At 44.8% G+C, this 16467-nt stretch overlaps 1 protein-coding gene across 5 annotated transcripts in view; it reads left to right on the top strand.

Annotated features, from left to right (window-relative positions):
* The first annotated feature begins 1931 nt into the window (after positions 1–1931).
* The window catches only part of LOC142804141 (venom metalloproteinase antarease TserMP_A-like), a 151790-nt gene continuing 137254 nt past the window's right edge, over positions 1932–16467 (top strand). For all 5 annotated transcript variants that reach the window (XM_075890744.1, XM_075890742.1, XM_075890743.1 and 2 more), the window contains exons 1-2: positions 1932–2068; positions 11523–11692. In XM_075890744.1, the coding sequence (XP_075746859.1) occupies positions 2017–2068; positions 11523–11692 (222 nt within the window). In that variant the 5' untranslated portion in view covers positions 1932–2016. The remainder of the gene's footprint in view (positions 2069–11522; positions 11693–16467) is intronic.

The raw sequence follows: 16467 nt of genomic DNA, 5'->3' as shown, positions 1-16467 counted from the left end.
CTTTCCAAAAAAACACAGTCGTAACACGCCGTTATAGTTAGGAAATGGCTCAAGCCTTCGTTCTCAAGCGTGGGCGCATGCGCAAGCTGCTGCCGCTGCTCGAATTCAACGTTCACCCAATCGTAATTTCCTGACCTGCCAACTGATTACTGCTTGTACAACTCAGGCAACACTAACCGTACATACCCATTTCCAACGAGCCCCTGATTCTAACGCGGACCTGACTCACATGTAAAAAAATACAGTAATCGGGCAGTTTAAACGCCTGTACCCGAATGTTACACGCTGAGATTTATGAGGTCAATTTCCTTCAAAAAACTTTGCGAGTTGGAATTCGGTAATTACGGTATAAAAACAGAAAAGACAGTGAACGAAACACCACTCAAATAGGTGGTTGTAAAAACGCATCTAGCGCACACCGTTTGTTCTCACGCATTACACTTTGTAAAAGTGTTTTAGGAGAAACCACACGTCAATCAGCACGCATACGAATTCGCAAGTTATTGCTACGGCAGAACTTTCCACTAAACTGTGGGCTGCAGATGAACAGTAGCCCCTAGCAACAATATCACGGCGATAAAAGTGGCATTATTTGAATTAGGTAGCATTCAAGCCACTATTTTTGAGTTTTGTTTCACCAGATGCTGTGAAGGTTCAACGCGAATAAACGACTTATTGCAATGATGAACTGCGTAGCTGTAAGGCAGCAAGAAGGAGGGGCACAGTTCTTCACAGGTATGAGCGCGCAAAGCTAGAGGAGCTGGTTAATGATGGGTTTGCAAGTAATCTGCAACTTTCGTACATAGAATGATTGTAGCAGTAATTTACTCGCACGCACGCACACACACACACACGCACACACACACACGCACACACACACACAGAGAGAGCGAGAGAGAGAGAAACACGCGCGTGCGATGTACCGGAACGTTAATGCCACGCGCATTGCAAGAACATCCCCTAACTGTGACAGCGTGATCGATGGGGTCTTTACGTTGCAGATGAAATTCCGAAATTCTATTCCTAACAATACTGCCAAGAAGTATTGGTTGAGAATTGTAATTTTAAGCTACTATGTGGGCTGTTGAAAAGAATTCGCACACTAAACCTGGACTCTGCATTCATGCGTCGTGACACATGGTCGTGCACCAAGACCCGTGGCCGCGACCAGACGTTAACAATTACGTATGTGACAAGCGAGAGCGTCGACATGCGTTTATATGTGCCAGCATGCACTCATGAAATAAGCTTCATAAGAGGCGAGACGTACATAAAGTTTTGTCGTTAATTATTCTTGTGTTGCTTGGCGGCAAACCTTTTTTTTCAAACAACCGCTAGAAATGAACTTTGAAATTACATTATTCCTAATCTCAGGAAATTCATATAAGTGTCTGATCAATAAAAGTGCCTGGATATTGCCTGCAGCCAATAGTACCCAATGGGGTTTGAATGCCTGATTTTGTACGAATTTATTCTACGGTGTCAGGTCAAAATATGGCAGGAAGCATGCTTTACGCGAACGAGACATTTTAATTTCAAAATATAGCGAAATATTGTGGTGACTAGACAATTTACAGTACACGTACGTACATCATTATTGCCACGTCAATGTTTAGAGGCTGCACTCTTCCTGCTATTTTTTGCGCGAACAAGGACCAAACATCACACTGAAATGAAAAGGGGGCAGAGCATTGGAACAAGCACAAGAGACTGGATGACGAAATGACATGTAATGTGTAGTCGTCTCGTATTTTGTATTTCTTCTGTCGTGGCCGCCTTGCCATTTCATTATGAACCTAAACCAACTCGCCTCCCTTCCTGTGGTTCGGTGATACATCACTCCGCTGATAGAATCAACAATGTTTGAGTTTTTCGTTGTGTTTAACTTTCTCACTCTTCTCCTCGTTAACCTAGATAGCAAAGCACAATACCTTACACAACATTGCCAGGACGTATATATTATAGGCGAGCAACACTAGAGTGGAACAAGGTTACCCTCAGTTCTACAGCCGTAGAATGATGCTTCTCGTGTTGTTCATTCTACAATTTCTTCGTTGTTCTCGTGCAGGTAGGTATGTATTTTGTGAAGGGTTTACATAGAATGTATAGTTATACTCCACCATTTCCCAACTATGGAACTTCCTCTTGCAATTGTTATAGTGTTCGTTTCATAGACGAAACTATAAAGCACAATATATGTCCACTGTATTATTCTCATTGTTTTCTCGTCTCTTTCTCGTATTCCACTTGAACTCGTACTGTGTCTTGCATTAAATACAGGTCACTTTAATCTGGGAATTGAGAATCCCTTCTACGCTGATACTACAGTGCAAAATACGAAAAGCAAATGTGTTGCGGCCAGTTCGAATTGTTCTTTCTTGTCTTTGTTCGCGGCTTATTGTAATCAGTGCAAACTTCGCCCTATGCCATAGGAAAGCCTATTTGATTATATTATTTATTAATTTGAGACAAACTATCTATAGTATATAACGTATCATATTTATGTGATAAACGTACATTACAATGATGGAGGTGGTGTGGGTCTCCAACTGATTTTTCTGAGTGCCCCCTTGAATCCTAAAATTTTCATTCTGTACCATGACGTGTTCACGATGTCGTTTCTTAGACGTACATGGCCTTACATTGCCTCAATAAGGCGGCGATTAGGCACGACGCTCAAGAGGTATTTTTCAGCCGCGGCAAACAATGGACCGAGAAAAACTGCTTTAAAGTGAACGACGTGGGGAGCTAGGCCGAAAAAAATGGCAGCTTATCCACGGAGCGAATGATGGAGAGTGGGGCGAAGCATCCCTCCGTCCATTCATTCTTGCTTCCGTCCATCCATGCGTGCGTCTGTGTAGCCACCCATGCGTCCATCCGCCCGTCCGTGCGTGCGTCTGTTCGTGCGTCCGCACGTCCATCTGTGCGCCCGTTCCAGCATTCGTCTATGCATCTGCTCCTGCGTCCATTCATGCGTCCATCCGTCTGTGCAGCCATCTCTTGCGTCCGTCCATGCATCTGTCTGTGTGTCCGTTCGTCCACCTATTCGCCCCACAGGGGCGCCTGCGCAAGTAGGCGTTTGGTGTGTAGCGACACCACGGACCAGAGCTAACGGGGGAGTTTCTACTCTCTCCCACGCCTAGCCGTGCGTGGCTTTGCCGTGTCCGGGGAAAAGGGGATCCTGGGGGTTGAGCCGACGCCGGGTGATTGGACCTTAAAGGCCCCCCGGCAGAGGCAACACACCCCTTTGGCCCTGGCTTCACGTAGACGGCACCCCCGGATTGACCCGCCCGGGGGGAATCGGCAGTTGCCTTTTTCTGTCTCCATCTCACATCTTCGTCTTTTCTCTCACTTTAAATTTTTCCTGTCCTCTACTCACTTCCATTGACTTCCGTGTTTCCTGGCGGCAAGAGCTAACCCTGTGTGGCTATCCTACCTTGGATACACCATATTCGGTTATAGTGGTGGCGTACAGCTGGCGTCTGCGGGGCCTGTACTTACAGACCCTGCAGCGTTCCCTTGTAGGACTCCATGGTGGGTGGCTGGCGCCGCTGCCGAAAGTAAGCATTTAAATATGGCTTGTTCCTTCCCCCCCCCCTCCCTGATCGCCCTCAGAAAAGAGGAGCACCGATGGAGTTTTGCAGTTTTTTGGTAACCAGAAAGTATTTTTTCCCCGATTCCATGTTATCCACGCTGACACACCCGGCAAATCAGTGCGAACACTTTCACCTTTTCTAGTATCAAAGTCTTTGAGGGAAATCTTTGGCCCAGGATATAAAGCTTCGAGAATGGCAAGTGGTGACCTTCTGTTGGAGCTCCACGACCAGAAACAATATGAAAAATTGCCTAACCTAGTGAAATTTGGAGATACCAAATTAATTGTAACCCCACACCGAACCATGAACACCACCCGTGGCGTCTCAAATGATGACCTGTTAGGGCTGACGGAGGCTGAACTACTGGAGGGTTTCAGCGAACAGAATGTCATAAACGTAAAACGAATTAGCATGAGGCGTGATGGCAAAGAAGTCCAGACTAAACACCTGATACTTACCTTCAATTCAAGTGTACTGTCCGACTCCGTTGAGGCTGGGTATATCAAGCTTCGAGTGAGGCCATTAAACCAAACCCCCCCCCCGTTGTTTCAAATGCCAGCGGTTCGGCCACAGTTCACACAACTGCCGAGGCCGCCTAACTTGCGCGAAATGCAGTGCTAAAGAGCACACACCAGATGCCTGTGAAAACTCTCTTCACTGTGCGAACTGTAATGGGGAACATGCCGCATACTCGCGGTCATGCCCGTCCTGGAAAAAGAAAAAGGAAATTGTCACAATTAAGGTAAAACAAAACATTTCATTTAAGGAGGCACGAAGGCAGGTGTCCTGTCTACCAGAAACTAGCTTTGCCGAAGTAGCGCGTCAGGGGGCAGCGCCACGACGGCCCCTGGCGCCTGTCTGGCACACGCGTAGTGAGCCAGCGGTGACGCCATTCGCCCCCTCGGCAGTTGCAGCCAGTGCTGCTCCGCCATCCAAGAAAGACCCACCAACCTCCGGGCTGGGGGCCGCGAAGGTCTCGTCTTTTGAGGCGAGGCCCTCAAAACAAATGCAGCGCTCGCAAGAGCGCCTCTCCAGGGCCTCGCAAGAGGCAATGGACACAACACCGAGCGTGAGGGCGCAGCCAGCGCCTAAGGACCGGCGTGACTCCATCGACCGATCCAAAAAAGAAAAATCTCGTGTCATGGCCCCTGGAAACGGTCCGTGAGCTAACTTTCCATCCTTGAGCACACAGCACAAAACACATCTAAAATGGATACACAGATCTTACAGTGGAATGTGAGAGGACTTCTCCATAACCTCGATGATATTAGAGAACTTCTTAATAAACATACTCCAAAGGTGCTGTGTGTTCAGGAGACACATCGCAAGTCCACACAAACAAACTTTCTAAAGCATTATGCCATCTTCCGCAAAGACCGTGACGACGCTGCCGCTTCGTCGGGCGGTGTCGCTATAATAGTTGATAAAGGTGTTGCCTGTAAGCAATTAAACCTCCGAACTTCTCTTGAGGCAGTTGCTGTCCGAGCAGTGCTGTTCGGGAAGCTACTAACAATTACCTCTATTTACATTCCCCCGTGCTATCAACTTTCAAAGACAATTTCAAAGCTTCATTGATGAACTTCCTCCGCCATATATAGTCGTTGGTGATCTTAATGCACATAATCCCCTATGGGGCGACTCCCGTTTAGATGCGCGAGGACGCCTAATAGAACACTTTCTGTTTTAGTCAGGTGCATGTCTACTAAACAAAAAAGAACCAGCGTACTATAGCACTACACATAACATATACTCTTCCATAGACCTGAGTATTGTCTCGAGTGCTATAATTCCATATCTTGAGTGGTTCGTTCTCAAGAACCCTTTTGGGAGTCACCACTTCCCGATTATGTTAAAGTTAACAAAAGAAGATACATGCTCACCTGACTTTCCTCGCTGGAACACCAAGTCAGCCAACTGGGAATTATATCGAGAAATTACATTTTTAGACGGAGATGAGATTGCTGATTTTAATATAGACGATGCTGTAGCATACCTAACAGGTTTTATTATTGACGCTGCAGTGAAATGTATCAAGCAGACCAACGGAATGACCAATAAACGTCGCATCCCATGGTGGAACGACGATTGTCGGAAAGCGCGCAATAGACAAAAAGCTTGGAGACTACTCCGAAATTACCCAATGGCTGAAAACCTCAGCAATTTCAAACAGGTTAAGTCCCAAGTCAGAAGAACGCGTCGCCTTGCAAAAGAAAGAAAGTTGGAATAGGTACATCTCCGGTATAAATTCTTACACCGACGAAACGAAGGTTTGGAATAGGGTAAAGAAGTTAATGGGTCGGGAGTCACACCCCCTACCTTTGGTAAGTAGCCGAGGGGAGAGCCTGGAGGAGCAGGTGGACTGCCTAGGCGAACACTTTGAATACGTCTCGAGTGCATCGCACTACACAGAAACGTTCTGAAGATTCAAAGAACGTGAAGAGCGGCAAACCCTTAAATCTAAACGTTGCTCCAGGGAGGCTTACAACTGCCCATTTTCATTAGCTGAACTTAAGGCATCTCTTTCGTACTGCAACAACTCGGCGCCAGGTGGCGATCGTATAACGTACGAAATGATCAAGTATCATCACCAAGAAGCACTAAAAACGCTCCTAAACCTCTTCAATACCATGTGGGAAGCTGGATATATTCCATTATCATGGAAAGAAGTGATAGTCATCCCGGTACTTAAACAAGGCAAAGACCCGTCCTTGGCCGCCAGCTACATGCCAATAGCGTTAACAAGCTGTTTGTGCAAACTATATGAGAAAATGGTAAACCGGCGCTTAACCCACTTCCTAGAAAGTAACAGTATACTAGACCCCCTTCAGTGTGGTTTCAGAGAGGGGAGGTCGACAATAGACCACCTCGTTCGCATAGAGACATACATCAGAGATGCATTTATTCATAGGCAGTTTGTGCTTTCGGTATTCTTAGACCTGGAGAAAGCGTACGATACCACATGGCGATTCGGGATTCAACGCGATCTTGCCGCCATGGGCATCCATGGGAACATGCTAAACACAATTAAAAGTTATCTGTCTAACCGAACCTTTCGCGTAAAAGTGGGAAAAGCTCTCTCTAGATCATTTACCCAAGAAACTGGTGTTCCGCAAGGGGGCGTGCTTATTTGCACACTCTTTCTTGTAAAAATGAACTCCCTGCAGTCAGTCATTCCAAGCGCGATGTTTTATTCTGTGTATGTTGATGATGTGCAGATGAGTTTCAAATCATGCAACATGTCTATCTGTGAACGACAAGTGCAGCAGGAATGAATAAATTCTCTAAATGGGCGGATGAGAATGGTTTTAAAATAAATACCCAGAAAAGTACTTGCGTACTCTTCTCCAACAAACGAGGGGCAATGCCACTTCCAAATATTATGATCAAGGGAGAACAACTCTCTGTGAGAAGCGAGCATATATTCCTAGAAACCACTTTAGGTTCTAAGCTCACGTTTATTCCCCATATTAAACATGTAAAAATGAAATGTCTGAAAGCGATGAACCTCCTAAAGCTCCTATCACGTACAACATGGGGTAGTGATCGAAAGTGCCTCTTGAAGTTATACAAAAGCCTTGTCGGGTCGCGCCTTGATTATGCCTCTATAATTTATCATTCCGCAACGCAAAGTGCATTAAAAATCCTAGACCCCGTTCACCATCTGGGTATCCGACTGGCAACCGGTGCTTTCAGGACAAGTCCGATCCAGAGTCTCTATGTAGAGTCGAATCAGTGGTCACTTCACCTACAGCGATCCTATAGCAGTTTCACTTATTTTATAAAGTTACGCGCAAACATAAAGCATCCTTCTTATTCAGCTGTAAACGATATGACCGCTGCCACCCTCTACCATAATCGACCCGCAGCATATTTTTACGCACCTACAGCGACTGTTTTTAGGCCCATTTACAGCCACATCATATCTGTTTTATCTACACTGCACATCGTACAATTCATTATCATCGCTCTGGCGCTCTTTGGCCACATCTGGCCCTTGCGCCAATAAACTCCACTAATCATCAATGATCATCCACCTATTCAACACTCCAAGTACCCCCATCTCGCATCTTTTCATCATGTATTCCCTCTATTGGAGCATCGCCATCCAGCGGACATTCCAAGGACTAAACGAGAGGTGGCACACGCACACTTTCTTAGGGCTTCCGCTTCGGGTCTACCTTTCACCTTTAACCACCTCGAGTTCATGGTATATACTAGTTCACTGTATTCGTGAAACTGCGGCCCGACGACCGCTTAACCTTTCTAAAACCAAGGAGGTCACACACAGCTAGTAAAACGTAGCAACCTTTTCCTGTTAGATAGTGCTCAATGTACATGCCAATGGCTGCTAATGGAAAAAGAGAGACAGAAGAATACGGCTTTTACTTTCTTACGGCTTGCGATTCGTATCTACTTCCCACCTTTAACTACCTCGAGTTCATGGTATATACTAGTTCATTGTATTCATGGCACTGCGGCTCAACGCTCGCTAAACCTTGCTAAAACTAAGGAGGTTACACCCAGCGAGTATAACGTAGCAACCCTTTCTTGTAAGATAGTGCTCAACCTACATGCCAATGGCTGCTAATGATGAATGAGAGACAGGAGCATTCGGCTTTTAGTTAACGCGCACGCCGTAAACTTTATATTGTTCAACAAAGCACAGGAGAAATCTACCACCAGCACCACCCCTCAGGGCAAAATGTAACACTGGTTACACACTACGACTACGACTACGACTACTAGGGATGAACAGGTGCCGCTTTAAGGAGCTTCGCCCCTAAAAGAGGGAAAAAAGCGCCTTTCAGCTTGCATGAATTGAGGCTGCAGTGTCATGTATCATATACCGCTCACTTGTGAACGTTGCTTAAACCGTCAGATGTGTAAATGACTATATCAGGAAGTATGCCTTCAAATTGAAAACGATGGAATAAACTCATAGACCTTATCACGAAAATTACGGTTGTCTTGACGCGTTGTTACAGGAATGATAACACAGAAAAAGAATGGTGGTGAACGCTTCAGTAAATTTTATCGCGTTCTCTAGATCGCGATTATCTCAGAAAATAACTGTTGCTAATGTGACACTAAACGTGCGAAAGCGTTGGGCCTGTTATTATCGCATGCTCGCCGCTAGTGTTTACTGGCCATCACCTGTAACCTAACCAAACACACAGCCCCTGCAGCAGCATCACCGACAGGTGGAAACAGGGCGAAAATTGCACATTCTTGCTCTAAAAGAGGACGAGACTACGTGAAGCAAACATTTCAGGTTTTCCTCAAACTAGCTTTTATCTTTGACAAAAAGGAATGATATTTCATTATTACTCTCCTAGCCGACTGGTCTAGGACCAGGCTGCAGAAAAGTTAAAAGTTTGTTGCCCATTCTGGCAGTTTTTGCAGATCTGGCATTCGTACAATTATGAAATCTGCACGTGTATTAAAATAATTCATCACAGGACTATGCATCTTCAGAATGACGAAATGCTTACAGGAGAATCCGTTCGCCATCTAAGTCCCAAAGGCAAACGCTTCACTGTTACTTAGTTTGAAACACGGGGAGGTATTATTTATAAAAATTGCGAGATAACTTACTCAAACTGCCTGAAAATAATGACCTTGGTGGAGGCCTATTTTTGTGCTTAGAATCCGTTAGTACCGCTGTAAAGCTCTACGTTTCGCATACATAGAGTGTACTACAACAGGCTAGTGTTCGGAACGGTCGCAGCACCAATGCACAGGGAGTGAAGTCCAGACAGGGTCGATCTGCTTGTGGGGTGGTGGTCGGTATTCCGCAATGTGTCGTTATTTTAAGAGTAACGCGTAGCTCCGCCAAAGTAGTTCACGAGTAGAATGCCCTTTTTTCACTCTAAAGGGCCGGGTTTGAAGCTGAGTTGTAGATGGTGCATTTTTCTTCGGTGCACTCACCGGATTTTGTAAGCGCACTGCACACTGATAAACAGTTCGTTATTCTTACGGCGGAATTTTTCTATGTTGCCAGTTTACCAATGGTCCCTACTGAAGCTAAATATTCTGCAATGAAGATTAGTATGAAATCTGAAATGCGGAGAGAAAAGAACCAGTCGAGAGTGGGGCATAATATGCCATTCTTTTCATTTCTCAGCCATGCGTTCATCGCATTGATGACATTTTCTTCCATTCCTAATAGGTAGTTCTGTAAGGTAACTCCTAATGTATTACATAGTAGGTGTTTAGTACTAGTACAAAAATGTCATCAAAGTAGACTTGAAGAAAATTGGTTGAATAACAAACTGACTACCCTCCCTAATTAAAGAGACAGTGTATCGAGAAGAGACTGTACAATATTTACTTGAGGTGTCTGAAGTGTAGGCCATTGAAAATAAAAAAATACCCAATATTGTGCAACGAAAACGGTTGCACTACGTTTCAAAGGGGACTCAAATGCTCTTCATTATGATTGCACAGCCAATATTCTGAATTTAGTTACGGTCAAGGAAATTCTGGCGTCCGTGGACAAAACATTATTTGCCACAAGTTTACGAAGCACTAAGCGCATGTGTAGTGCCTGCTCCTTCAGAGTTACAAGAGAGCGGAACATGAGGCAGGTTCCCCGAAATATAAGACATACCCAATTTGTAGAATCTGTCTTACGTACATGTGATATATTGATAATGTGGCTCCATGCATTCCTAATCTCCGATTGCTTATTCTCCGCAACATGACATTTGCGCGAACCCCGTTTTCTGCAATATATTCTAGCTGAATTCGCCATAAGACAGAGCATCTTATATCACTCCTAGATATTTCATACTTTAAACGTGTGGGATGTTTTCACTTTTGTATGAGAGAGACGTGTGTACTGGTCCCTTTGAAGCGAATACTAACATGCACACAGGTTCACATATATAGAAAATTAGGTAACGTCAAGCCAATGTTCCACTTCAGATAAGTATATTTGCAGGGTCTGATAGAGTGCGTGAATATCATTGGCTGAAGTAAAGAGCGCGATGTCATCAGCATAGCTGATTTGGGAAGCATAATAATAGGCATCAAGCAGAATAAATTATTGTATAATGCCGGTTTCCACTAAACATTCAGTTGACAGAAAATGATGGTGTCGTTGTTTTCTTCTTTTTTACGTGTTCTGTTTGCGCTGGCCGTTACTATAAAGGAATAAATAACAAAGCAGCTGCTTTATACCGGCCATGTATGTACAGGAAATGCGTTAAAAAAGTGAAACAGAGATGACGAGAAATAGTGGGGGCTGAAGAAAAAAAACACCATTTGAAGAATGTTGCACCGAAAGTAACAACTAATAGCGGAAAGCTTATTCAAATGCAACCACTCTGCAAAAAAGACATTTAAGTGTTGTGATTATTACTTCCCTTCCCCTGCACTGCCAGGAGCGTTTTTTGCTTCAGCTCACACCAGTGCTTGTAACCACTGCTTGACGTATTGAATTGTTGTTACATGCTGCGCATTGTATATCGCAGAATCCGTCTTTTTCAAACAGATGCTGCCACATTTTTACCACTGTCTTGTTGCTTTTATGTTTTATGTTTATTTTCCTCTCAAAGCAGCTAAATCGAAGTTTTGTTTTTAATTTCTACTATTGTACCATACAAGTGATATTGCGCTTATGTAATATGTGAATGACGTCATGCACTCTCGCAACTGCTGTCTTGGTAATGCAGCCAAGTCAGGCACCTTTCGGGCCTTTTGCTGCGTGTTCTAAGACAATTGTATATTGTCTTGAATAAGTTCTGAATGAATGATATATTGGTGGCAGAAAGAATACGAGAGGCGTATACGTGATTTTAGTCATATTTTTTCCGGTACACTTCGTTTCGCAATATTAATTCAGAAATTTTGATATCTTTGCTTTTCTAATATGACATGAAATCTCACTGATGTGTTACTTAGCTGTTGGTGTTTTGCACGCAGGGGAATTTTTCGTCTACCCAAGTTTGCTTCAAGAAAGGGACGCTGCTTTCGATTTGGTTGTTCATATAAACGACAAAATAACGCTGAATCTTGAGAAGAGCTCTGTACTGGCGGACGAGCTCCAATTTGTCACAACCAGTGATGTAGGAGATGATGATCATCTGGAACTGGTGAGCTCGTGATCTCAGGTGGCATGCTGGTTAGATTGAATATGTGTTCAGTTGACTTGTCCATTTTTGACTGTTTTTTGCACTCAATAGAACATCACTCACAATGTTCAAGCTGCAGCAACCTTCGCTGCTTTATTACCAGGACAGGTAACATGTGCCGAAGCCATGACTGATAGATATCAACATTATCAGCTTTCAGGTAGACCTTGGCCAGCTAAATGGCGTCTGCTATGTTATCACACTTTCAAAGGCCTATTATATTACACGCTAAAGGATTGGTTCACTTTAAAAAGGGCCCATCAGTGCGAGACGTGTAAGTGATGGTGGTGTATATGATTTTTTCGTGCGGGCATTCGCTGACGCTCTATTCATAAATTTAAAAATGAACACCATATTTTCCCCAAAGCAGGTCTGTATATATTGATATCATGGTGCCGCACAACAAGTGGAACTACGATTGACGTTGTTGTATATTCGCAGAGAACGCTATAGCTCACTGATGAAACTAACAAGCATGACATCCAATGCCTGCAGGCAACCAATACCTTATATAACTCATTCACGGTACAAACTAGCGATTTTGATTCGTCCCTTTATGCACAGCGCAGGTGAGCGATGGAGATTTCAACGTTGCATCTGGGTTTAGCCCGCCTCTGAAACATTCGCATTACTGCTGCACCACAACGCGCCAGCGAATAGATACTGCCCCGTGTGAAGGGGCTCCTACACATCAGGGTAACACAGAGGGAGAGAATTTAACACGCTGTAAAGAACACAGCAAGCGTCAAAACGATTAATAGAAAATTCGGTATAGCCAAAGCCAGAAGTATATACGCACTAAGGGACAAAGAAGGCAAAGTAATTACCTATGTAGATGGACGTTAAGGAACAAGAACAGGACAGATTGGGCCAAGGAACAAACCGGGGTTAAAAATGTCTCAGGTGAAATCAAGAAGAAGACATGGACATGAGCCGGGCATGTAGCGCGTAGGTACAATGTAGCGCGTAGGTGTGTCTATAAATGTAACTGACTGAATTTCCAGAAAAGGCATGCAGATTAGGGGGAGACAGAAACTTGGCTGGGTAGAGGATATTAGGAAGCTTTCGGGCAAAAAGTGGCAGCACCAGCACAGGACACATTTTAAACAAAGCTCTCTACAGCAAAGCAACGTCCTTGTGAAACCAGTGAGTCAGTGGCTGGGCCTTTTCAGAGATATTAAGCACAAATTGGCGAAAATAGGAGCGTAGCCACAAAAAGCTTCGCAGCTCCCGGGAAGACTGCTGCTGTTTGAAGTTGATAAATGCATAAACTTTCTTCGGGTCCGGCCTGACGCCGGCGTTTTTTACAAGGTGTGGCAAAACCAGTGTTTCACATTGACCAACACGCCATTCATTTTTACGTTCACTGTCGAAGCAACTCTCTTCAAACATGTTAAACCAACGCCGAGGTGACAATTATATTCCCCAAAAGTTTGTCCTGGTGGTAAGCACATCTTCCAGGTAACGTGGGCAAGTTTCCAATCTAAGGCTCCACAAGACAGTATTCATGTAGCGTTCACATTTTGCCGGGACATTACACAATGTGAGTGGCACAACAATTATTTCAAATAAACCGTTAGGCGCAACAAAAGCCGTCCTTTCTTTATCAGTCGTATCCATGGCCAATACTCGCCCGACAACTCTACCGAAGAAAAATGGGAGACTGAATGTCGGTAGTCGGTGACATCATCGATACGATGGAGCGGGTACTTCTCGGTTAAAGAGTTGAGACGCCCGTAATGAACACAGAAAATCCAGGACGCCTCTTTTTCTTTACCAAAATAACAGGCGCTGCCAAAGGAATTGAAGATTTTTGTGTGACACCGATGGCTTGCATCTCACTAACTTATTCTGCAAAACTTTACGCTCTGATGCGGAAACGCGATGAAGCTTTTGTCGCAGAAGATGTGCAGAGATAGTGTCAATCTTGCATGGCAATATCCATGCACAGTCTGACGGCGCCTGACGCGCTCACGTTTTTCTTGATCCTGAATTGTTCCTTCTGCATTTCACGACGAGCACGCCGAACTCGTCCGCACCGAGCGCCCTTACTCAAGGCTCAACATCATGCACGTGATTGTCGAGCGACAGCGACAAACTTGAACCGTTGCACCGTCGCGCCGCGACGGCTACAACCGCGTGTCGTTGACAACGCGTCTGTGTAGATGAATATGATACGTGAGTTTCCATAAATGTCGAAAAAAAGTTCAAAAGAAGGTCGATGGCAACATGCCAAATTTATTGCTGTCTTGTGCGGCTTGAAAAAACCCCAAAAGCGTTTGACGACCTTCTTTTAGGGGCGAAGCTCCTTATAGCAGCACCCGTTCGTGCCTCGCAGCCGTTGTAGTACGTAACAAGTATAACATCTTGACCTCCTAGGTGGTGCCGGCGAGAGATTCCTTCTGTGCGTTGTTAAACAATAAAAGATAGTGTTCAATCTACATGCCAATGCCTGCTAATGGGGAATGAGAGACAGGAGCATTCGGCTTTTAACGCGCACGCTGCAATCCCCGTTAGCAGCCATTGGCATGTACATGGAGCACTATGTGACAAGAAAGGGTTGCTACGTTATAATCGCTGGGTGTGACCTTCTTAGGTTTAGAAAGATTTGGCGAGCGTTTGGCCGCAGTGTCATAATTACAATGAACCAGTATATACCATGAACTCGAGGTGGTTAAAGGTGGGAAGTAGATACGAAGCGCAAGCCTTAAGAAAGTAAAAGCCGAATTCTGTCTCTCATTTCGCAACAGCATTCTTTAGCATGTACAGTGCGCACTATCTCACAGGAAAAGGTTGCTATGTTATACTCGCTGGGCGTAACCTCCTTCGTTTTAGAAAGGTTTAGCGAGAGTTGGGTCGCAGTGCCATGAATACAGTGAACTATTATATACCACGAACTCGAGGTAGTTAAAGGTGGGAAGTAGACCCGAAGCGCAAGCCGTAAGAAAGTGTGCGTGTGCAACCTCTTGTTTAGTCCTTGGAATGTCCGCTGGAAGGCGGTGCTTCTATATGGGGAATATATGATGAAATGATGGGAGATGGTGGTACTTGGAGTGTTGAATAGATGGACGAATGAATACACAGACAGATGCATGTATGGACGCATGAACGAACGCAGCTGCCCTATTGTAAAAACCAGCGCCACTGGGTACCAGCGTCCAGCGCCATGCCTGATTATGGGCCCAGTATGGCGTTGGTACCAGCGCCTCCCAGCACAGATACTGGGACGAGTGGCAGCGTCCCAGTACTCTGCGCAAAATTTCTTCGCAGGGTTAAAACGGGGGTGCCCATTAGCCATAAATATAAAAACATATAAGTAAAATAGCGTGCATTCACATTTTTGGCCGCTGTGGTAGCTCAGTGGTTAGAGCCTCGAACGCGTTATTCACATTGAAAATAAAAAAAATGAAAATTAAGAAAAAAATAAAACGCCTACAGACGGGATTCGAACTTGCCACTTCGAGATTTTTAATTGAGTAGGCTATTCACTACGCCACACTTAGGAGCGGGGGGGTTGTAAAATGACTATTCATCCAAAGAACGCACCGTTCAGTTTAATGTTTATAAGTCGCACAGTCAAGATTGAAACGATATTCCTTTCCAAATAACAATAGCTTCTTGATTAGACAGTGACGAACGGCTTCCGGGCACCGAATGACGTGCAGATATTTGCAAGAGCACAAAGTTTTTTGAAGCATCCACATCTTAACTTTGAAAAATCTCAAATCGACTGGAGGAGCAGCCACAGATTGTCAGCTGTTGCTGCCGATAGTTTTTTTTTTCGCTTTGATAGTCGGTTCTCACACTTGCTACTGGTCGGCATGTACAGATAATTTAAATGTCTTGTTCGGTAGATATCCGCGCACACAAGTGAATATTGGGTAGCGGTGCACATTCGGCGTGCCAGATTACATATTTGCAGTTATATCGATATCTGCAACTAAGAAACCGCCGAAGAAATAATTGATGCAATCCGCTGAAAAAGTATGCCACAATGTTAGTTCACTATGGCGTACCAAATTACCAGCTCAAATTTGCGTGTTAATACATACGAGTGAGAGAAGTACTGGCTCCTGCGCTCAGAAGACAGCTTTCGGTAACAGCCTACGTTGCTGAAAGCACGACACATCAATCGTCGCCGCTCTTTGTGCGGGCACCGCGCACGTGGATTATTGGTTGATTTAGGATCAGGGATGTCTAAATTGTACTCTACAGTCACTCTTACACTTTATGATTGTGCCTAACTAAAGAAAAAGCGCCGACAGCATGTACACCGACGCAGCTGGCAAGATAGGCCTCGTTGGGACGGGGCACTGGGTAAGGCTTCTCTCGAAGCAGCTTAGTTGCGATGCTTGAAGTTTCTGCATTTGAGCTTTGCAACATTTCTAACTGTTACCTAAACTGTACCGAAAGTAAGTGGAAAGTGAATAAATGCCAGAGATTCATTTACGGAGTGGCGATGCCGAGCGACAGCCGTTTTCCTGGCCTCCGCTGGCAGTATACAGCGGGCGTGTCAGTGTACAGATATATGCAGTTATAATGTAAGAACAATTTAAAATCCCCTTAGAAATACCAATGTATTCCGCTGAAAACGTATGCCAGGGAGTCAATTCACGAAGCCGTACCAAATAACCAGCTGAAAATTTCGTGTTGTTACATTTCAGTCGGAGACGTACCGGCTGCGGCCGGCAGCTTTTGGTGACAGCCTGCGTAGCTGAAAGCGCGAAGTTCGGTCG

The sequence above is a fragment of the Rhipicephalus microplus genome, chromosome 3, assembly GCF_043290135.1.
Source record: "Rhipicephalus microplus isolate Deutch F79 chromosome 3, USDA_Rmic, whole genome shotgun sequence".
NCBI classification, from domain to species: Eukaryota; Metazoa; Arthropoda; class Arachnida; order Ixodida; family Ixodidae; genus Rhipicephalus; species Rhipicephalus microplus.
This window is presented reverse-complemented; position numbering and strand designations above follow the sequence as displayed.